Here is a 20,997-nt window from a genome sequence, read left to right on the forward strand (position 1 = left end):
TTTTAGGAGAACTTTTCTACACGTTCTTCTTAACAAATGCATCTGATTGCTTGTTTGCTTGGATTTTTTTTTTCCCCAAATTGTTTGCTTCTGCATGTTTTTTTGAATGCATCTTTGGATTTGTGCCTGAATCCTTTTTTGCACAGAGCTTTGAATCACAGAACATTTTGCCTGAATCATCTTAGGAAGGAAGTATTAATCTCAGCTGTTGCTCAAATGTAAGAAAAATAAAAGCCAAGTGGACCCTGAGATTTCCAGTTTGGGGGGGAATGGGGGACAGGGCATGAAAAAGAAATCGAACAACCTCACTGGTTCTGTAAATGCATAGAAATGTTGGTTGAAGGGGGCCTTTGGAAGTCTTAGAGCAGTACTTTTGGCAGCCCTTGATCAGGTCAGCCATGGCTTTGTCTTGCCGAAGCTTGAAAACCTCTTGAGGATGGAGGTTCCACTGTCTCTCTGAGTTGCCTGACCCAGTGCTGTGCTGCCCTCTCGCCAAAATGTGCCTAGTGTCCAGTTGATGCATTTTGTACCCTTTGGTATATCATCTGCTGCTTCTGAGAGGAGCCTGTCTCCATCATCTTTCTAACCAACCTTCAAATAGTTCTAGGCTGCTATTAAATTGCTCCTTGACTTCCTCTTCAGCAGACTAAATAAGCCCTGCTTCATGTGCTCTTGCTCTAGACCATCTATAGTTTCTTTTCCTCCTGTTCACTTGGTTCCCTCATTTCAGAAATGACTCTGATTTTGTACTTTAATCGTGTTTTAATACAAGTAAGGGGAGTATAAGGCATTGTTTATTATTTTTGTGGGTTCTCCTTGCCCTTGTTGTTGGTGAGCAGAAGCATATCAGAGAAAAGTTTCTTTTTGCTGGTTCTCCTTACTGGAGTTTATGGTCATCAGAAGCATACCAGAGAGAGTGCCGTTCGGGGTTTTTTTTAAGGCAAAAGAAACAATGAAAATTACATTGAGACACATAATTTTTTCTCAGAAGCCAGTTAAAGTTTACATTTTTCTCAGATCCCTTTCTTTCCAGATGTTTCAGGGGCCTAGGGAGCTTAACTAACTCAACTGTTCTTTCAACAATGGAATCAAGATGGATCCAGAAAGGATATGTCCAATACAGTAATTCTAAGTAGGAAATATTTTTTTAGGTTGTTCCTCATTCTTTAAACTGAAGCATTTTAATTGCTAACAGAACCAAAAGTATTTCTAGTAACAAAAATAGTCAGTGTTTATTTGGATAGATATGTATTCATGTATTTCTAGTATTTTAAAGAATTCTGCTATTGCTTGCAGCAGCCATCTAGGAGGCTCATAATCTTGGTGAATTATGGAATGCACATACAAATGTATCTGTTCTCCAGTTATAGATAGTTGAGGTTTAAATTTGAATGTGAAAACAGCATTAAATGTTTATTCTGACCAGTAGAAAAATATCATAACTTTGCAAGGCCATCCCAATATCTTAATCGTTCTGGTAGTGTTTATTTTGGTAAAAATTATTTGCTGCGTTTGTGCTGATAAGAAAAAATACTTACTCCAGTATTTTAAGAAGAGTATTTGTTCTTTCTTAAAAGTTTTAAGAAATGTTTAGAATAGAATGGACCGCATAGTGTGTGGTGGTTTGGTTTTTTTGGTTTGGTGGGTTTTTTTGGGTTTTGTTTTTTTTTTTTTTTTTTACAGGATGGTTTTGGAAGTTGAATGATGCTACTGTTTGTGAAGCATCGCTTAGCTCATTGTTTTCAAGAATGGTGTTTTATTTCCTTAGTTTCCTTTCAGAAGGCCAGATTCTAAATTGTGTGTCCAAAGAAATTTTATTTTTTTTTTTAGCTTTGCTTAATGGACACTATGAATCTTCAAATATGTGGTTTCTGGTGGTGAAGTTCTTTGTTCCTGGGTTGAAAGTAAGGTCCATCCTTTGATTTTGATTTGACTCTTCAGTCATGCTGATATTAAACTTATACTTGGGTAATACAAAAATGAAATCTGCACTTGCTTTGTTAATCAGAATGGTGTGGAATGGCTTGTTCGTGAATAAAGTGCTTGGTCTAGTTGTGGAGCCCAAAATGAATTTGGGGGAAGTTCAAAGTAATTTTGTCATCCTAATACTTGTCAATGTTCTATTTTTACTTATCAGTAAAGCATGTGCTTGCTAGGTAACAAGAGCTGGCAACTGAGATGCCCAAAAGTCTTTTTCTTTGACAGTTTGAGGGAGTTTCTCAAGGGGCATACTCAGGTTGGCTCTGTCTTCCAGTAGTGAGTAAATGTGACATCCATAATGTAAAATTTGCAGATGGGATAAGGCTCAATAGTGTTCAATAATAATGCTAGAGTAATCATAAAATCCATTTGATTTTATGGTCTCCTTCTCAAATAAGGCTAAATAAGATGTTCTCCCCCCCCCCCCCCCAACTCTTTTTCTTTCTTTATGACTTCTGTGTAAGAAAAGTTGTTTGATTTTTTTTTTTTTTAAACTATTTTGCTGTTAAACTAAAGGCTGTGTGAGAATCCCCAGGAATCAGCCATTTCCCAAGAATGTGACTCCTGAAAGATGGTCTGTTCTAACATACTGCTGCTGCAGCCATGATGTGCTGCACGTCAGAGTAAATTAGAGCACAGCTTATTCATTCTCCTGCTACATCACAGGAGTTGGATTTTGAATACCCATTACTCTTTATTCTTCAGACTTCATTAATAGTTTCGGACCACGAGTAAAGTTCTAGGTCACTGGCCCTTTCCCCGTTAGTGTTAATGGAGCCCTTTTTAAGTCTACTGGAATGTGAAGAATGAAGTTTTACTTCCTTTTTTGGGAACTCCTAATTTTTGCCAGTTGTATGATTGCTTCAAGCTTCTGCATTGCTTTAAGCAATAAAAGAGTATCACTAATTTATTTACTATGAATACTTAGAATTTACACCACAAAGAAATGACATTTAAGCCTTAGCCTTTCAGGAAACTAATTACCATGTATATGAAGATTCCCTAGAAGATGGGAACTGAATGCTGAGATGATGTGATTTAATGAGACTGTTTTAAGTTTCTTTTTTATGTTAAGGCCTGTTTTTATTCTGATGCCCTACTGAGAGGCTGAGGGGAAAAATCAGATTGGAGTGAACAAATAAATTATTTTGAGAAAAGCATGTCTCAAATCCTATTAAAAAAAATCAGGAATTGCATTTGAAATAGAGATGTACAATTCCAGTCCTCAACGTAAAATTATCTTTTCAAATGTCAGTTTAAAACTAGCAGCTTCAACTTCAAATATCATAGGATTTTACAAAGTTAGATTCCGTAGTAGTTTTGAGAAGTACAAACAGGTTTAATATGGCTTAGAAACAGTATTGCAGTAAGTATTTTTCACTTACCAAAAACCCCCTCACATTATCTTATTAAAATGGACATTGCATGTTGATGGTTGTGTTTTCTGAGGAAAAAGATCAGGAGGAATGAGAATGTTCTCTTTTGTGTGTGTGTGTGTGAGTGTGTGTGTGACTGTATCCAAGTTACTATCCGTAACCCAGGTTTTGGTCTGCAGCAAACTAATTTAAATCCTCCTAGGAATGCACAATATCCTTGCCAAAGGGTTTCACAGAGCAGTTGAAAGCTGTGTTTCAAAATAGGCATTCTTTACAAATACTTCAATTAAAATTTTGTCTTTAAGAATAGACTATAATAGTGCATGTGCTTTGTGGCAAATAGAGGTAAATGTTTAGTCTGCACTGTTGAATAACTAAAAGCTCAGCATGGTTAGCTTTGCCAGTGGTGCAGCTGAGTGGAGGGTGGCATTTGAGGAAAACCACAAATTAAAGCACTGTAGGAGTGTAATAAATAAAACAAACTGTTGGATTGATTAAAAAGAAAAACAAAAAAAATTACATTTGTTGTCTCTCCTTTAAAAGATTATAAATAAGTATAATGTATCAAAGCCAGTGCAGTCAGATAAATCCCCAATGTTTCCAGCACTTGGCACCACATACAGATCGATGGTTCAACCGGTGGCTTTCAGATACTTCTTGTGGAAGCAGCATCTGTTCCTGAGAACTGTGACCACTACGGAGTGGGTTGGACCTGTCCTGCTTCCAGTAGAAGCTGCATTCATCTGCCAGAGAGATCTGCGTTAGACTTGGGGTTATGGTCAGCCATCACCTATGATGGTGTTAGTTTTGTGCCTCTTGCTTGCCTTTCTCACTTAAAGTAGAGTTACTGATAGTGGGTGTGCTGTTAGCCCATGACAATGCAAAATAAGGGGTTTGTTTCAAACAGTTTGGATACTTTAAATGAATCCTTTCGATTCAGAGGTCTGGTAGCATAGCCTTGGCCAAGTGCTACATTTCATTTGGAGGATCCCATCTCACTTAAACGTGCCATTTTTTCCTCAAACAATTATTTGGTCATAATCTAAGTCATGTTGTTTTGTCTTTCTGGTTAGATTGGTATTATTATGCTACATTGAGTGCTTGCCATTAGGAGTACATGTTCAAAAAATATTTCTGTTTTCTGCCTGGTGGAAACAGGAATAACTATTCATGTCAGAAGAGGATTTTCCAGGGAGTCAGTTCATCTCCAGTAGGGACAAACATTTGGAAATAAGCATGTCCAGATAGCTTGCACTCAAAGCAATTGACCAAAGTAGTCTCTGGTCCAGTAATACTGATTTCTAAGAAACCTCGGAATACTGGATGAGTTTTCAGAGAATTTGAGTATAAAATTATGATTACAATTAAAAAAAGCAAATCCAGGAGCATAAATCTAGATCAGCAGATGCTAGCCACAGAAGTCTGTTGTAGTCTTCTTGTGAATAGCTTGTGTTAATAGGAAGGCAGAGGTTGGTAGTAATTTTGACTGAACAAGCAGGGAAAATGGATATGGATCACAGTTTCTTCAGTAGATACAACAGACTAGTAGTAATTGAAGTTACTACTATGGTGCAGACAGTTGGATAAGGTCAGGAGGGGAAAAACGTAATTTAAGAACTGATATTCTGTGCTTAAAAAAAAAAAAAAAGAAAAAGTGTACATCAAAACTACATAAGAGCAGTTGTCTTCATTCAGGGAAACACTCCAATCGTCGCAGCATCCTTTCTTGGCAGGGATGAGTGGGAATGTGTTTGAGAGCAAAGCAGGTGTAAAACAAACTTTTTGTTCCTTTTTTATACTGTTACCTTCCCAGATTAGAGCAATATTCTGCTTAGGGAGTTCTTGATGCGTACGCCCATGTCTTCTGATGAAGAGCCAAAGTGCTGCAGTCCCATACATGCTGGATGGTGCAATCGCAGAATTTCCCTGCTGCTTCTTACGCTTGCTTCTCCCAGTTTGCTGTGCAACTTCAGTTGGTTTATGTGGGATGTATGGATGAAGGTTGGCAGGGAGAAATACGTTCTTGGTGCAATTTGTTATCCTTACTTGTCATATGTGTTGCTACTGCAACTTTTCCTGCAAAGAGTGTACTGTTATAAAATCCTAGAAAATAAGGCTGCAGGGGACCTTGAATTATCTAGTTTGTCATCTTGTCCCAACAGGATCCTTGTACTTGTGTTATCCCTGACATTTATCTGACACTGATGTGTTCTTTAAGATCTCCACTGATGAAGATTGCTTTTCTAGGCAGACTGCTCTATGCCCTTTTTTTGTGTGTGTGGTTTTTTGTTTGTGGTTTTTCTGTGTAATGTATTTGTTGTTTTTGCAACAAAATCTTATTAAGTTCAATGAGATGCATAAGTGAATCAGTTAGCATCCTATTTGCAAGGTGATTTTTTGCTGTCACGGACCCAATAGGTTGTTTATAATGTTAACTGGACTTCTGGGAGAAATCCTTTCTTGCAGCATTTCTTATCAGTGGTGAATGACTGTGAAAGCCTTTGTGGGTGTTTGATACGACAATGCATAGATGTACTTATGTCTTCCTTCTCACACATTCTAAAAACAGTCTTCAAACACAAACCATAAATTGAAAAGCAGCTACAGAAGAGAGCCAAAGCCTTTTATTACCCCAAATCCAGTTAATAAGGTACCCCATTATATATAAATAAAGATAGTCAAATGTTAACCTAGCTGTTTCACATTTTCAGATTCACAGCCGGAAAAGATTCTAGGCCAGACTTATATTTCAGGCATAAACTACTACAGCTTAATTAACAATACCTTCTTGTTATTTTGTTACAAATCCATGTCAGAATTACAAGAAAAAAAATCATGGAAGTGTGAATAGAGCTCTAATTGTTTTAAGAAAAAGGAGTTCCATTTAAAAAAATGTGGAAAATTTTACTTAAAGCAGTAATAAGAGAATACCAGTAGTACACAGGGCGTAGTGTAATAGCTGTGTTACGATGTTTGTGGTCTTGATTTCAATGGATATTTCTTCCTAAAATTACTCACATATGTTAGCAGGAGAAATTACTAACATGAAAGCTATGTATCTAAGGTATACATATTTTAATGACATTTTTGCATATCTGTGCCAAGAGAGGGGGTAATTCGATACAAATTTCTCAAGGAGTTAGGCCAGGTCTAGTGGTTCCTGTCCTTATGCTATATCCCTTTTGTTCTGTGGGGACACCTGTTTTTATAATAGGGGAAGTGGCAGGTCTGAAAATAACATTTTTGTGTTTTGATGAATTAATTTACAGTGGGATCAGTTCCCGTATAGGTAAACATCGTGCCAGGACAAAAGAATGGGCAGTGAAGGCTCCAGGATGAGTAGATGAGGCTGGGCTGTTTGACCAGTCAGTCTGTAGGTATTTCTAAGTTCATGCTGTTTGTGGTGGAAAAGCCAGGTTAGGAAGTCCAGCCTGTCTCGTCTCTCCATTTGGCTCATTTATATTTATGTTGCAGTTTTCTTTCAGTTACAGGGGCCTAGCTGTGTGTGGAGCCAAGCTGTAAGAAGGGGTATGTTAATCCACTGTCCTTGACTCCTGATGGGCTTTTTTTACCTTAGGAATCATAACATGCGGCTATGCTGTTACATGGCATGGTGGTGAAACTTCCAGTGGCTGGCTGGCTGAGCTCTGCAGCTCTGTAGTAGTCTTCTTGTTGCTACTTAGAGTATTAGCAGCCGTGCAGGTTACGAGGGGAAAACTGTTCTGTAGCCCATACAACCTGCAGGTTAAAGAAGTCACCTTGGCCATGTGTCAGAGCTCTGAAATCTGAATCAATAGTTTGTTTCCCCTTGGAAATAGATGGTGTTTACTATTATCAGGAACACTATTTATATCCCAAAATAGTTAATAATGTTCCACGTTAGTATGTACTTTTACATGAATACTTCAGTATTTCCCTGGTTTGAATTGCTGAGGTTTTAATTTTATGAGAGTTTAACCTTTTCTATGTCCAGGCTGCTTTGGCTCCTTGCTTTTACCTGACTCGCCTGTGCTGACCCTGGGACTCATTTGATCCTGTAGTTAGACAGACCAAGGTGTACAAAAGACTATTCACTTTTTCTGCTAGTAAATAAATTATCCTGACGTGTTTTGCCGGTGCTAGGGGAGGTGATGCAGAGGGCTGGTAGATGCCCATGGGCAGGAGGGGGAAGGGGGGAGAGTTGGAGTGTCGCTAAATGGCCACAGACTAATTTAAGCGGTTGTGGAGCCTCAGCCCTTGTCCATCATGTTGTTAAATTTGTTAGGAATTTTGGGGGAGGGAGAAGTCTTGTTTTCTTGGCTGGAAAAAGCAATTGCAGGGGGGCATGTGAAAATAAAAAATAGGAAGTAAAAATAAAATCAAAGCAATGCAGAGTTATTTCAGTGTCCAAATAAAGTTTGGCTCAACTTTAGGGTGAAGGTTCAGTTCTGATTCTATCTGGCGTAGTTTCCTTTCTTTAAATTGTCTAGTGCCCTCATACAGTTAGTCATAGATATGCAGAGAGACTTTTTATTTCCACATTGTTTTAATAGTGTTTAAGAGACTTTTGGATTCCTTACTCTTCCAAATCTACAGACAAGAATCATGTGGTAGGGGAGGGGAAGGGTTTTAAATATTTATTGAACAAAAAGTTATATATATATATATATAGCCTTTGCTGATTTTTGTATCTTTTAGTGCAGGTGCTAAAAGGTTAATAGCTAGCCTATCACTCCTATTGTATCAAGAGATTTTGTTTCTAACCTAAAGCAATGTTAATTTCCATTTAAGGAAGAATGTCTGCAGGAGCCAGTGGTATTTACTAACTGGGCCTGTGAAAACATTCCTTTTCACCCTCAGATGCTCACTCAGCCTTCTGTTTTCCAAGTGACATTATTACAGGCTTTAGCTTGTAGTCTGAGAAATTAAAAGCACGTTTTAATAACGTGAACAGAATCCTCAGTCCTGACTCCTCCTCGGATACTTCCTCACTTGCGTTCCCCTGGCTTGGATTGGAGTGCCAGTGTAGCAATGGCTGGGGGATTTATTTTGTTGTTGCTGTTGGTTTTTGGTTTTGGTTTTGTTTGGTTCCCCCCCACCCCCGTTTACAACATGAAGACCCCTACTGTACCGGAGCATCGTTTTATCCTTGAAAGTTTTTTTCGTCATTAAGATTCTTAATAACAGATTTTTTTCTCTTGATTTAAAGTATCATTTGGCTGTGCTACGTTATTGCACGAGATGAATTGAGCTCTGAATTCCATCTCCAGTGTTGTCGGCTCATGCTAATTCCTCTCCTTGTCCTCTTTGGTCAGAGTGAAAGGCTGTGGGGCTGGACACATGAATGGCTCGGGGCTGCTCCATGGTAACGGTGTGAATGCTCCTACCCTCTGCTACCTACAGGATATGTAAAATTGTTTACCTTGCACTGGGGGATGGTAAAGCTTGAATTACCTTGTGTTTACCACGGTTTGGTCTACAGAAAACAACGCATGTGAACAGTTACCATGGAGAAGACGATGCATGTTAATTTCTGTATCGGTCTTAACCTTAACCTCAGGCTCTCTTTACACTCAATAGAAAATGGGGGGGAGGGGTGTCATAGCCCTTTTATTCTGTGCCTCGGCAAGGGAGACCCGTCCCAATGCCTTGGGTCTCGAGCACAGAGCAGATCCAGGTCAGCATGTAACGAAGTTTCCTCAACACCTTTAATGGCTAGATTTCTGAGTACTTCAGAAAAGAGGACTTTACCCTTTATTCCTATTTTACAGTTGAGGAATGCATGTTATAGTTGATGTTATGAATCAAGGTAACAAATGCTGTATAAGACAAAATCTTAATGATTTGCTTGAGCTGTCTGGCCTGAAAAGGTAGACCTGTTGACATGCAAAGAACTTCTTGGTTGCTGAAGACCTGGCCAAGACTTAATGCTGTATTGCATGCAAGTAACTGTATAGCTAAAAAAAACCCAAACTCTATCAGTCCGTCAGCAATCTAAAAAACACTAATGGAAAAATGCCTTTTTTTGTGCAAACTTTTTCTGCACTTGTGAATATAAGCTTCTGTTTATCCAGCATTTACCCTGCTTTATTTATTCCTGCTTTATTCTGGTTTGATTTGCTGTAGATACGCAATTGCTCTCTTACGCAATGAGTTACACTAGTGTAAGGTTGCAGTGAGTGCAGTTTTGAATCAAAGGTATGACGTGACTCATTCCTCCCATTACGATTCTATCCTACATTTCCTCACACCTAGATTGATTTGTTTTTGTGTCTATGCATGTTCTTCTCTGTTCTGAGGTCACCATATTCAAATGCTGCTTTTGTACTGAGGTACTTGAACCTGCTGGTACTGTTTTGTGGGCTTAAAGCATGCACATGAAATGCTCTTGAGCGGTGAAGTCTTGTCTATCTGCATGTTCACATCCTGATGTCTTAGTTTTCCTTATCTTCTGGCAGCGGAGTGTGTCCAGCTCTGTCTTAGACCTGGTAATCAAAATGTGAAGATTTTGGGTGAGTGCTGCGGAGGAAATTAGGCAGATCACTCTGACAGCGACAGACCACAAAAAAGTATAACGTGTAGTTTTGCTTCTCAGACCGATTGAAACAGATTTGTCCTTTGCCTGCTTGCTTATTTTTGCTACTGTAATCTGTTTACTTGAGTAGCTCCCTCTCACCAGGCATCAGCTACATGTTCTTTCTATCATCCTTTCCCACAGCTCTTTCTGTCTCCCACGCTTTCTCCCCCTGACTCCTAAGTCAATACTATAGTTCCCTCAGTTCCTCACGGAGCCTTTGAATGGGAAGAGTCAAACACCTGCTGAGCTGGTTCAGGGCTGTGTACAGTGCTGACTGCTCAGGTGGAAGGGTAACTGCCTGCTTTGTCTGGCCCTTGAATTACTGTGGCAGCTAATCTGCATCTTTTGCTTTTAGCAAACTTGAATAAAAAAAAAAACCCACACGTGCAACTTTAATATTTTGAAGATACTAATCTATTATTAAATATTATTTATTACTGCCTGGAATGCACCACCACCACCCACCTCGTCCCCCCATCACTAGTGAATTAAAAAAAATATGGGTACAAAAGAGCTGTGATTTCTGAGCACAGTTTCTGTAAGAAGCAGGGGTACAAATGCTGGTGACAGAAGACTTTCATGCTGTTAGGGCATAGGATTGCGCTATGAGAACCTGGACTGGATTTCCATCAGGAGCCTTGGACATTGATATGCGGATTTACTTAAAAAAAAAAAAAAAGTGTTGGCAGAGCTCCTGAGGAAGAGGTCTTCCTTCCAAATGCAGAGCTAAAGAATGATCTTGGAAGTCTAGGTTGGGAAACAGCTTCACAGCATTGTCTCTAGGAATAATTTGTAGGTATAAGGTGTTCTCCCAAGAAATACTTACAATATTGACTGCAGCAGCAGCTTTAAACTTTTTTGATCTTATCTGTGTATTGCCATCCTAGCAGGCTTCAGTACGACAGATATGCTTTATCTGCCTGTATGGCTTCGATCAGTACTGTCTATTCCTGACATCAGTGCTGAGGGCTTTAAAAGTCCTTATTTATTGCCTTGAAGTCAAATCCAACAGTTTTTATCCAGATATGTGCTTATCCTGTTTAAGGTGCTCTTTCAGTACTTCTTCTCCCTTTCTGCCCCATGGCTGAGTGTAGAGTTCATATCTGTCTGGTTAGAAGAGCTATTTGTATGAGGACTCAAAAGAAACAGCTGGGAGAGCAGAGAGGCTGGTTGATATTTTTATCAGCTTTTCTATGGATTCAGAAGATCCCACTCCCAAATGAGAAATGCAGTACAAGTCTCAGAAAGGCATTGCAGAAAGGCATTGTGCCGAAGTTTTCTTTTTCCCTTGGAATTGGTTCTGAGTCTATTGTCGTGGCTTGTCTGTGCTCGCTTGGTTGTCAGCAGCCTCTTTGGCTTTGTTTAGTTTGACCAATCCCACACCCACTGTGTGTAAACACTGAATGAGATTCAGTTGGGTAGAAAAAGAAAAATGACAATTAGCTTGTTAAGCAAGAGAGCAGAAACCTATGAAGGCACTGTACTGCATTTTTTGAAAAAAAAACCACTTTAAATGCAACCTGATATTCAGACTATAAATTGCTACAAACTGCATGCTTCAGAGGATAGGATAGTTAGGAATATAGTACACTGATTAACCTGTTTGATCTCCTTTCAGAACATTCCTCAAATACTGATCTCATCTTTATTTCTTTTTAGAAATACCATAGATGTACTAGGGAAGAAAACAGGAATTAGATGCCTTCTATGTTACATGGTCAGGTTAAAAGGACTACTTATGTTTTGAAAAGAGTGTGCTAATCTTCTCCAAGATTTGTTTCTCTGCTGTTCTTTGGACTTTAAAGAGAAGGGTGCTCAATCTGTATGGTCTTTATCTACATGACAATACATCTTTCTCGCTTTTGGAGCATTGTTTCTATTTGCCTAGTTCTGGCAGATGTACATGGCAATGGAAGTCAAAATGATGGTGGTTACAGACATTTTAACTCCATTTTCTAACTGTTCTTTGAGTGGCTTTTGTTCAGCCATTGTTCCCGGTGGGTAAACTGCTCCCATTTCAGATAGTTTACATACTCTCTAATACCAGTATTTCCCAGAATCCTGTTTAATACAGGAGCAATTTTTACAAGACAGATAGTGTAGGCAGGCATCAAGTCTGTAAACTATAGCTTGTTTTCTGTACATCCAGGACGAGTTGTCTTTTCTGTTCTTGCAATCTGTGATTGTTGTTTCCTAACATGTACGGCATGATGCAAACGGAGAACTATTTCTTCACTGAACAGTGCAAATATCCTCAACAATTCTCTTTTCCCCTCCTGGCTGAAACAGGCAAACTTTTTTTTTGCCAGGTGTTTTCTGCTCAGCCACTGGTTTGCACCCTTCGTATTAGGTAGGATGCATCATTTCAGAATGTTAATTAGGAGGCTAAGGAGATGGGTTTGGTGACTGACTCCACTTTGGAGCAAATTTTTGTGTGTGTGTATGTGTGTGATTTTGGGGAGCATTTCTGTAACTTTTAGATTTGTATGTTCAATGCTATTAGTGATTTCTGTGTACAGAATGTAGTGTTCATTAACGCTATACCAGATCTAAACTATCAGCAGAGAAAGGAAAAGATGTCACTAGCAAAACTTGATTAGGTCATAGAGGTAAGAGCAGTGTGCAGAATTTCAAAGAGGAGCGGGATGTTTAATTTCACTCTTCTAGCACATAGAGCTGTGGTGTATCTGAAGTCTGGGCCCTGTAGTTCTGCAAGTCAGGTGGGCTGGAACTGCCTGTGGAGCATACTGACAGCAAGAAGAGGATTTGGCTGCTTTTCTCTTAGCCTCCTTATTTGTTATTGGTTTTTATTTTCTTTTTAAGAGCAAGGCATTGGTGGTGCTTTTGGATGAGTCGTCATTATGTTTGTATAATAATTTCCCAATGGAACAGGTGTCACCAGATTGACTTCTTTGCATAATGATCTTCAGTCAATTCTGCTGCTCAGTACTTCCATTCTTAGGTGGTGATCAATCCGAAAAGGCTCTAAGATGCTAACTTTGATTGTAGTATTAAATAGTTTGGTGCTTAATTCTGATAGCTTGCCAATCCATATTTTTTATTTCGTTTTTTCTAGAAGGATTTTAATAATGCTAGATAGCTTGTCTTTTGCAGTTTCTCTTGTATCCCTGGCATTCTACTCTGTGACTTTAATATTAATATCACGTAGTAAGTAGTTAAATTAGGCATTTCCACCAATCATTCGTGACAAGCCTTGCGATAAAGGATTTTTTGGCGATTAGTTTAAGTTAAACATTTGACTTTTGAACTCATTCTTGTGGTATGTTTGAAGACAGTGGTGGCCAAACAGTGTATTTTGCTGAATAACAAACTGCAAACATAGCTGCTTTTTGTTATTATAATGAAGGATAATTGACATTCTGGTGTTGACTACGTAGTTGATGTTTTACTTAAAGCTTTAGAAGAATTCAAAGTACTTTGTTATTTTGCTCTAACACATGTTGTTTTTTTTTCCCCAGAAACATTTCTAAGTGGATTTTAAGACTGCAAATTTGTATTTGCTCTGAAATACAATTGAGTATACGAAGCAGGCACTTGTAAATTCTCATTATGGGTGAGAAGAGGACAGAGTTCAACCAAAATGTAAATGTGACTTATAATCATGAATGCTATGAGTTTTGTAGAGCAAGATGTGCATCTCGCTGACCTCTAAGTGATGCTCATCTTTTTGGATGGCTTTGTTGGCAGCGCTGTCAAGGATGAGCGCATCCCATGGCTGCAGTCAGCTGTGCTCTGGCCCACCTGCTGGTCACTGACCCATTGCTGCATTCAGGTCTCTTTTGATCTCAGATACCAAAGATTCCTGCCTTTACTCTTTTTCTGGGTTAAAAATCCATGCTTGTGATCATGCTCATTGTTGATATTGGACTGCTCCATTTGGATATGTAGACCTTCAGAAGTGCACAAAGATCGTTCAGATAAGGTGTTGGAGTTCAGTACCCTTTTTTGGACTCTCTTAATGTGAGAATTAAGGTCAAGTATTCTTAAAAAAATAAAATCTTTTACTGGATAGTCCATACCCATAAAACTGTTTGTAGATTTTAGATAGTTCCTATGAATAACATTAGCTCTTTTCACCTCTATAAGGATGTTTTCCAACTTGTAAATTAAAAGCACTTAGGCAAGCTAAACCTGATGAAAACCTAGGGAAAAAGACACAATTTTTCCAATTATCCCGTTGTTCTAATAAAAAAAAATATTACTGTAAACCCGTTTTACTTAAATATTTTGGGTATTGTCTGGACATTGTAATAAAAGTGTGTTTAAAAAGTATGATTAAAAATAGTGTTTATGAAGGGGAAATGTACTATAATCTCATCATTGAGGTTTGGGATTTTTGCTTGTTTTGCTGTGTATTTTGGGAGGTGATGACAGAAATGTTTGATACTGTGCAAAGAGGTAGGAAGATGGTATTTAATAGATATCAGAGCTGTGCATGGTAAAGCAAAGAAGCATTTGGTTCCCAGTGCTGCAGTAAGAAGAGTGATTATAAAGAAATGATGTGTAAAATAGTAATCTTTTATTTGCGGTTAACTTTTGCAGGCTTTTCTGAATGATCAGCTGAGGGAAAAATAATTTTGATCCCCAAAATGTATTTTATTGTAGTTAATTGCCTAGTTACATTTTTTTCAGAGTTAAAAACAATTCTTGTGTCTTGTCTTGTATTTCTACTGTCGAAGGTTTTAGGAAATATTTACATTTAATGGAAACCTTTGCACTTACCCAGCATCTTGATACGAACTTGTGATAGTGCATTTTGAACTCTTACTAAACATGGAAAATGTCCTTGCGGTAAAATTGATTATAAAAAAATTTTTTTTAATTGTTCAAAGTCGTTTTGGGGCAGTGGGAAGAAGCTTAGATTTGTTTCCTCTCCTAGATTGTTAGCACGGTTGAGAAGCTAAAAAAAAGTCAAGATAACTGATGGTGCTTGTGCTGTAGAGATTCTATTTATTGCCGAATGTGAAGTTGAACACAGGGTTTTACTGACAGTATCTGCTTGCACATCTTGCTACACTGGTTAAATATATTATCTCAAGTGCTCATCATTTTTAAAAAGCTGATGTAGCGTAACCATTCCTGGAGTTTTGCGAAATAAATAGTTTGAATGGGCTCGTATCTGGTTCAGGCAAAATCAGCTGGGGTAATTAAAACTGCTGAAACTAACCTGACTGACCTTTCATGAAATGAACTGGGAAGTTCTTAGATATGCGCTTGGCCAGCAGAACTGCAAGGCAAAAAGCAAGTTGGTGCAGGAAGGGGGATGGGGATAGGGACATTTTGACTCAGCACCATTTCTTGTGGCAAGAGCAGCTTGTGTGTGCTCAGAATCTGATCTTTTGCATGTAGGAGTACTGCTTGTTTTCATGGAAAAGACAGTCCCTCCCCAATTTTTGTTTGTTCTTAGCAATGCACAAATGTTTATAGGAAGCAAAGCAGTGAATCATTAGAAATGTTCTTTGTACAGTGTCTCCTTAAACTGCAGGCTGGTGGTGCGCTGGAATGTGGGGATATCTTTGTGGCTGTTTCTTTCATCAGTCTGATTCTTTTGAAAGCATCTTATTCTGCTTGTATTTTCCATACTGGAGGTTTACAGAAAAATGTTTATACTACAGCTTCAAACATTTACTGAAATGCTAGAAAACCTAAAGAATTTCTGTGGATTCCTTATATTAGGATCAGATGTGGGAATGTCACATTGAATATCTGCTGTACAAAACTCAGATGATTTTAATGGAAAATAAGAATCTGAAATGGTATGTGCCTAGCAGCAAAATAAAAAAGCAGGGGGAAGGGAATGGACAGAGAGAATTATATAATGGGTCAGAATTATACCTCGGTGGTTACAAGTCCATTTCTCTGCTGTGCTGACAGAGAAAGTAATTACTGCATTTATGTCTTTTTCAATGATGTGAAACTAGTTTCTAAAGCAAAGTGTAGCAGTTGAGAGAAGCCTCCAATGCGAGCGACACAGTAATCCATCTGACTGAAATGTCCTGTGGGCTACGGCAGTTTCAGCTGCAGGGCAGTTTGAACAAAAATGGGTTTTAAAGTGTGTAACACCACTTTGGACATTTTTAATTTTTCAATAATAATTAATCTAGCAACTGAAACTTGGCTTTTATTGATTTTTATTACTCTGAAAGTTAGCTTAGAATATAAATAGCATTAAGATTAGCAATCTAACTGAAGCTGATGGAGAAGTGCATAAGCAGGCTATTGAATGTAAAGTAGTATTTTGCATAAGAAAGCCTATTTCATCGTGAGACAAAAGAAATGGTTTTCCTTACTAAGGCTAATGGTTATTGAAACAAAACTTAAGAACTTCAGTAAAAAGCAGTAAAATGTTAAAATTCCATAGTTATCATGTTGACTTGTGCTTAGCAGGCATTTCATGGACGTGGTTTACATTAGTGTGTGGGTACGTGCCTGTCTGTATGTTTGGAAGGGGAACATAACCTTTGTGTTTGGGAAACCACAGAAGGTCCTTGACAGTGACTAGTAATCTGCTTTAGGGCAGGAAGGCATTGGCAACCCTAGCCAAATGTGCCACATGGGCTGCAAATGGTGAGGATCAACCTGTCTATGACTCTTCTACCTCATCTGTAACAAGTAATAAAAACCCGCTGCTTCTGTGGTTCTCACCACTCAAACTTGTGTTGGACCCAGCTGGCTTGGCCCCAGTAGCCTTTAAAGCAGAGGTTATATGCTCCAAATTAGATTTACATAAACTGCTTATCTAACTGGTCACTGCTTGGGAAGAAAGCCTTTAACTTTGGAAATACAGATTATTTGGGGGGGTTGAATACCTTTTGATGGTATAGATTAGCAGTCTTTTGTGATCTTGGACCTTCCTGAGAAGAAGGGAAAGGGTGGGAATGGACATCGCTGACAAATCCTAACTGAAATGCTTAGTTTAAAATTTTGTGGCTGGAAATTTCGTATCGGATGAAGACATGTTGTTCCTGTCCAAAACTGCTAAGAGAATAGTTAGTAGCAGGTGATCTTATATCGAAAGAGAGAAGAACATTCTTCCTCACAGATGTAATTGTATTCAGAGAAAAATATTTCTGTGGAATGCTGATGGTCTCTGGAAAGCTTGTGAGAAGCATGTCTCTGAAGAAGGAGAGAATTTGTGAAGAAAGGAGCGCTTGTCTACTTAGTCGCCACAAAGACTTTTTTTTTTCTTTCTTTTTTTACCTACGGTATTGTAATTTGAGCTTTATGCTTCTCCTTAAAGAATGTTGTTCCTTGAAAATGCAAAGCTTTTTTGAGTTGTGTGAAGATTACTGGTCTCTTCTGTCTCCAGTTGGTTTTCTCCTACACTTGTTAGAGGCTGCTATTTCAAACTCATGTCAAGCTATCTCTTTCCTTTGAGTTTATCTGGGATCTCCATTCTCGTACATGAACAACTTGGAGACCAGAAGAACAATCCAGAAGTTTTCCTGTTTTTCTAACACAGTATCATTCTTCATCTGCATGATGTTAGTCTTATGTGCTACCTTCTGTGAGCCTCGTAGTTCTTTTGGAACGAGACTAGTTTTGTAGGAGCTGAAGATTACTCCATTTCTTGTCACAGTAGTGGCTCATTATTTCTTATTTTGTCACTTCAGAATGGATTATTAGGATAATGGGATAGATTAGGATACATACTTAAGCTTATGTAACCAAAATTTTTAAACCTTACGGTTGATAAAAGATAGAGGATGTTGATTTAAAGATGATCTCCTAGAATGTGCCATGATAGTGTTTTTTAAAGGCTTTGTTAAAAATGGACCTGAGAGAACCAAATTAAATACTTATTTATAATTATTTTATTTGAAAAGACCACTTACTGAAAGTCTTTTTGAATGTATAATGATTCAGCCTTAATAATCTTTCAAATATGCCTGTTTCTAGTGATAGAAGTAGACAGGTCTACACCAGTTGCATTAAAATGTTGGTTAGAAGTAGACTGGTGAAATTGCATTAGTATTCTGCCATGAGTGCTGTAGAGAATTTAAATGACCTTTATTCAGGTTCACTTATGTTCTCTTTATTATGTTCACTTTTGGAAACATGTAAGTTTCTAGTTTGTCAGTTTTCTAGCACTTCTATCACCATAGTGTTTGCTTTGGAGCAGCTAAAGTTAGTTTTTTATATGCTAGTGCTATTTTCAGCTGGTAAATAACAGTGGTTTTCTTTTTAAAAAATAAAAAATACTACATCCAGCATTCTCATTGTCTGCTTTTGACTAGTTTTGTATCCCTTGGATAAGATATCAGAGGTCATCAGTATCTAAGCCTCAGAATAGTGATTTTGGTTTTTGTGCATTAGAAACTTCCACTGAAGTAATTTGACATTCATCTTTGTTCTCTTGTAGCCCTGTTCGCTGTTTCACAAGCAATTGCACATTAATCTAGAAGCTTTTTCTGAGGTATTAGAATGGTTAGTTCCCTGTGGTTTTGTAAGTAGGTCTCACACACCTCTTGTTTTAATGCAGAATGCTGGCAAATAGCTTGTGATGTTGTGGTCAAATTTTTTGGGAGCTTCATGTCTGCTTCAAGCTGGTCTTCCAAACATGAGATTGTGGTTTTTTTCTTTCTGTAAATTCGTGTACATTAAACTAAACGATCTAGCCATAGCTGACTTGGTCCAAAGCTGGTTGAGTCCTCACATTTCTACCTTGGCCTCAGTGTGGCTTTGAGTTAGAGCAGAGGCAGTGTTACCAATATTTATTTATTTATTTACTTTTCCTTTCTCTCACCTGGCAACAGTCAGTGCTTTGGAAACTTAATCCTTTTGAATCAAGTATTTCAGCAAATCTAGTACGAAACATTTGTGTTGAAGAGCCAAAATGTTATATATGTGTTAATGGTTAGTAATTAATGACTGTCCAACTAATTTAAAAATGACTAATTTTCAATGGTAAATTTTCAAAGACAAAACCAAAAACGAGGAGAGCAAAATTAAAATGGGTGAGACTGACACTTCAGTCTCAGTAGATGCCACTGTGTCAAAAAAAGATCAGCTGATGAGTATAATTAACTCTTTTTTTCCTTTTCTGTACTTCCTCAAAATCTCTTATGTAGTGGTAAAATTATTGCTTATGACGAGCGGGATTGTAGAGTCCTTCAAACAGAAGGGACCTCAGGTATAGTCCAAGCTCTTGCTCACAGCAGGATTAGTACTGAACTCGGAAAACGTTGCTTAAAGCTTTGTCAAGTTGGATCTTGATTTGATTATTTCTTATTTTTGTGATGAAGAAAAAGCAGTTAGTTGTCAAACTTTATTCTTGTATTGGTGATATCAATATCCACGGAAAGAAAAGCATTTAAACATTTAATTAAGCTTTTCTGACATATGAAATTAATCTTTGAAAATATTCACTGATGCATGAATTTTGTGAAATATGGGAAGCATGTGAAGCAACAGAGAAAAACTATTTTATAACTGAGTATTTCTGATTTTAGAGCCTCGATGAGTATGAAGATGATGAAGCAGGGCAGAAGGAGCGGAAGAAGGAGGATGCTATTACCCAACAGAATACGATACAAAATGAGACTTCCAGTGGAGATACCCCTGGCTCATACTTATTACAGGTGAGATCTTAACACTTGTTCATTTTGATATTTTACTCGGATTTAAAACTCGTACTGCTGCCTTCTTTGTATTCCTACTTAACAGTAAATTATACCCTATATGGAAACAAACATGAAGTTCAGGAGTTGTCACATTACTAAAAACAGGGTGTGAGGTTCCATTCCCCAGACTCACCACTACTGAAAACTGGTTCTGACAACAGAATTCTCTATTTCTGTAGGGACTTTGAAGGTAATGGTGTTGATGCTCACCACAGAACTTACTATTTAATGAGAGGAAGAGAAACCTGGAGGTTCAAGTGAAAAATACTCATGGGTTTAGAATATTGAATTAATTGGAGGTAGACTTTTCAGATTAAGACCCAATTTCCTAATTTAATTTATTGTCAATTAACAAACTTCTAATTACTGATTCTGGGATTGAAACAAACACGCACACTCTTAGGGAAGACACCCATTGCCTCTGTGAAATCTCTTCTCCTTTTTTTTTTTGTTCTCCAATCCCCTCACCAAAGGTTACACTCAGTCCTGCAGCCCACCCCCTTCATCAAAACATTGCCAGTTATGCCCAGTACACCTCTCCTGCATACTGTACTACCTGTGGCAAATGTTCTGCCTCTTTCCATTCGTGCCCTTAGTCTCTTCAGCCTGTCTTGTTTCTCCTCCCTTTCTGTTACCTAACAGCATGTGCAAACCCAGCTGTACACACTGAGGCTATCCAGCTCTGCCTGTTGACTCTGTTAACAGAGGCAATAGCACACGCATAGGGAGAAAAATATACGATAAGAGCAAGCACATGGTCATAGTTTTCAAACCACCCATAACCAGAGGGGGCATCACTGAATTTAGTCGGTTTGGATGTGCTTTCCTTCTAAAATTTTGCCCAGTCTTTCATATGCTCATGTTAGCGTTTAACATTCAGATGAGCCTATGGCAGAGAAGTCTACAGCTTAATTACCGGGAATGTGAAGAACAACCTCCTTTTTGTTTAAGTTGAACCTGTCATTTGCCATCTGTTTCCATGTGATTTTACCAAGGTGTCCCAGTGGAAGACATGGGGAACAACTGCTTCCTCTATGTGCCCGAGTGCTGCAGAAAGAGCACGGCCCCTCTCAGCTGCCTTTTCTCTAGGCTGAAGAATTCTATTTTATTTAGTTGTTCCTTGTACAGGAGATATTCAATAACATTCTGTACTTTTTCCAGTTTGACTATATTTTTATTTGGGATCAGAAAACAGAACTGAAGAGTTCATTCAGTACAGCATGCAGTTGTAGAGTGGTTTAATAGTGGTTTTTGTTTTGTTCTCTGTTTCTTTCCTGACAGTTCCGGATACCTGCCTGTTTGCCTGCTGAGCACCGAGTTTACTTTTTTTGTGTGTGTCTACTCTAACTTAACATTTTGGAGTTATCTGTGAGTGATAATAACAAGCTCAGAGGCTGATGCATATGCAAATTAAGAAGCATTTTTACCTTTTTTCTCGCTT

At 38.2% G+C, this 20,997-nt stretch overlaps 1 protein-coding gene across 3 annotated transcripts in view; it reads left to right on the forward strand.

Moving 5' to 3' along the window:
- PAWR (pro-apoptotic WT1 regulator) overlaps positions 1-20,997 on the forward strand; it is an 85,976-nt gene that overhangs the window by 23,565 nt on the left and 41,414 nt on the right. For all 3 annotated transcript variants that reach the window (XM_030002626.1, XM_030002625.2, XM_041120418.1), the window contains one exon: positions 19,386-19,514. In XM_030002626.1, coding sequence (XP_029858486.1) covers positions 19,386-19,514 — 129 coding nt within the window. The remainder of the gene's footprint in view (positions 1-19,385; positions 19,515-20,997) is intronic.

This window comes from Aquila chrysaetos, chromosome 26 (genome assembly GCF_900496995.4).
Source record: "Aquila chrysaetos chrysaetos chromosome 26, bAquChr1.4, whole genome shotgun sequence".
In the NCBI taxonomy this organism is placed as follows: Eukaryota; Metazoa; Chordata; class Aves; order Accipitriformes; family Accipitridae; genus Aquila; species Aquila chrysaetos.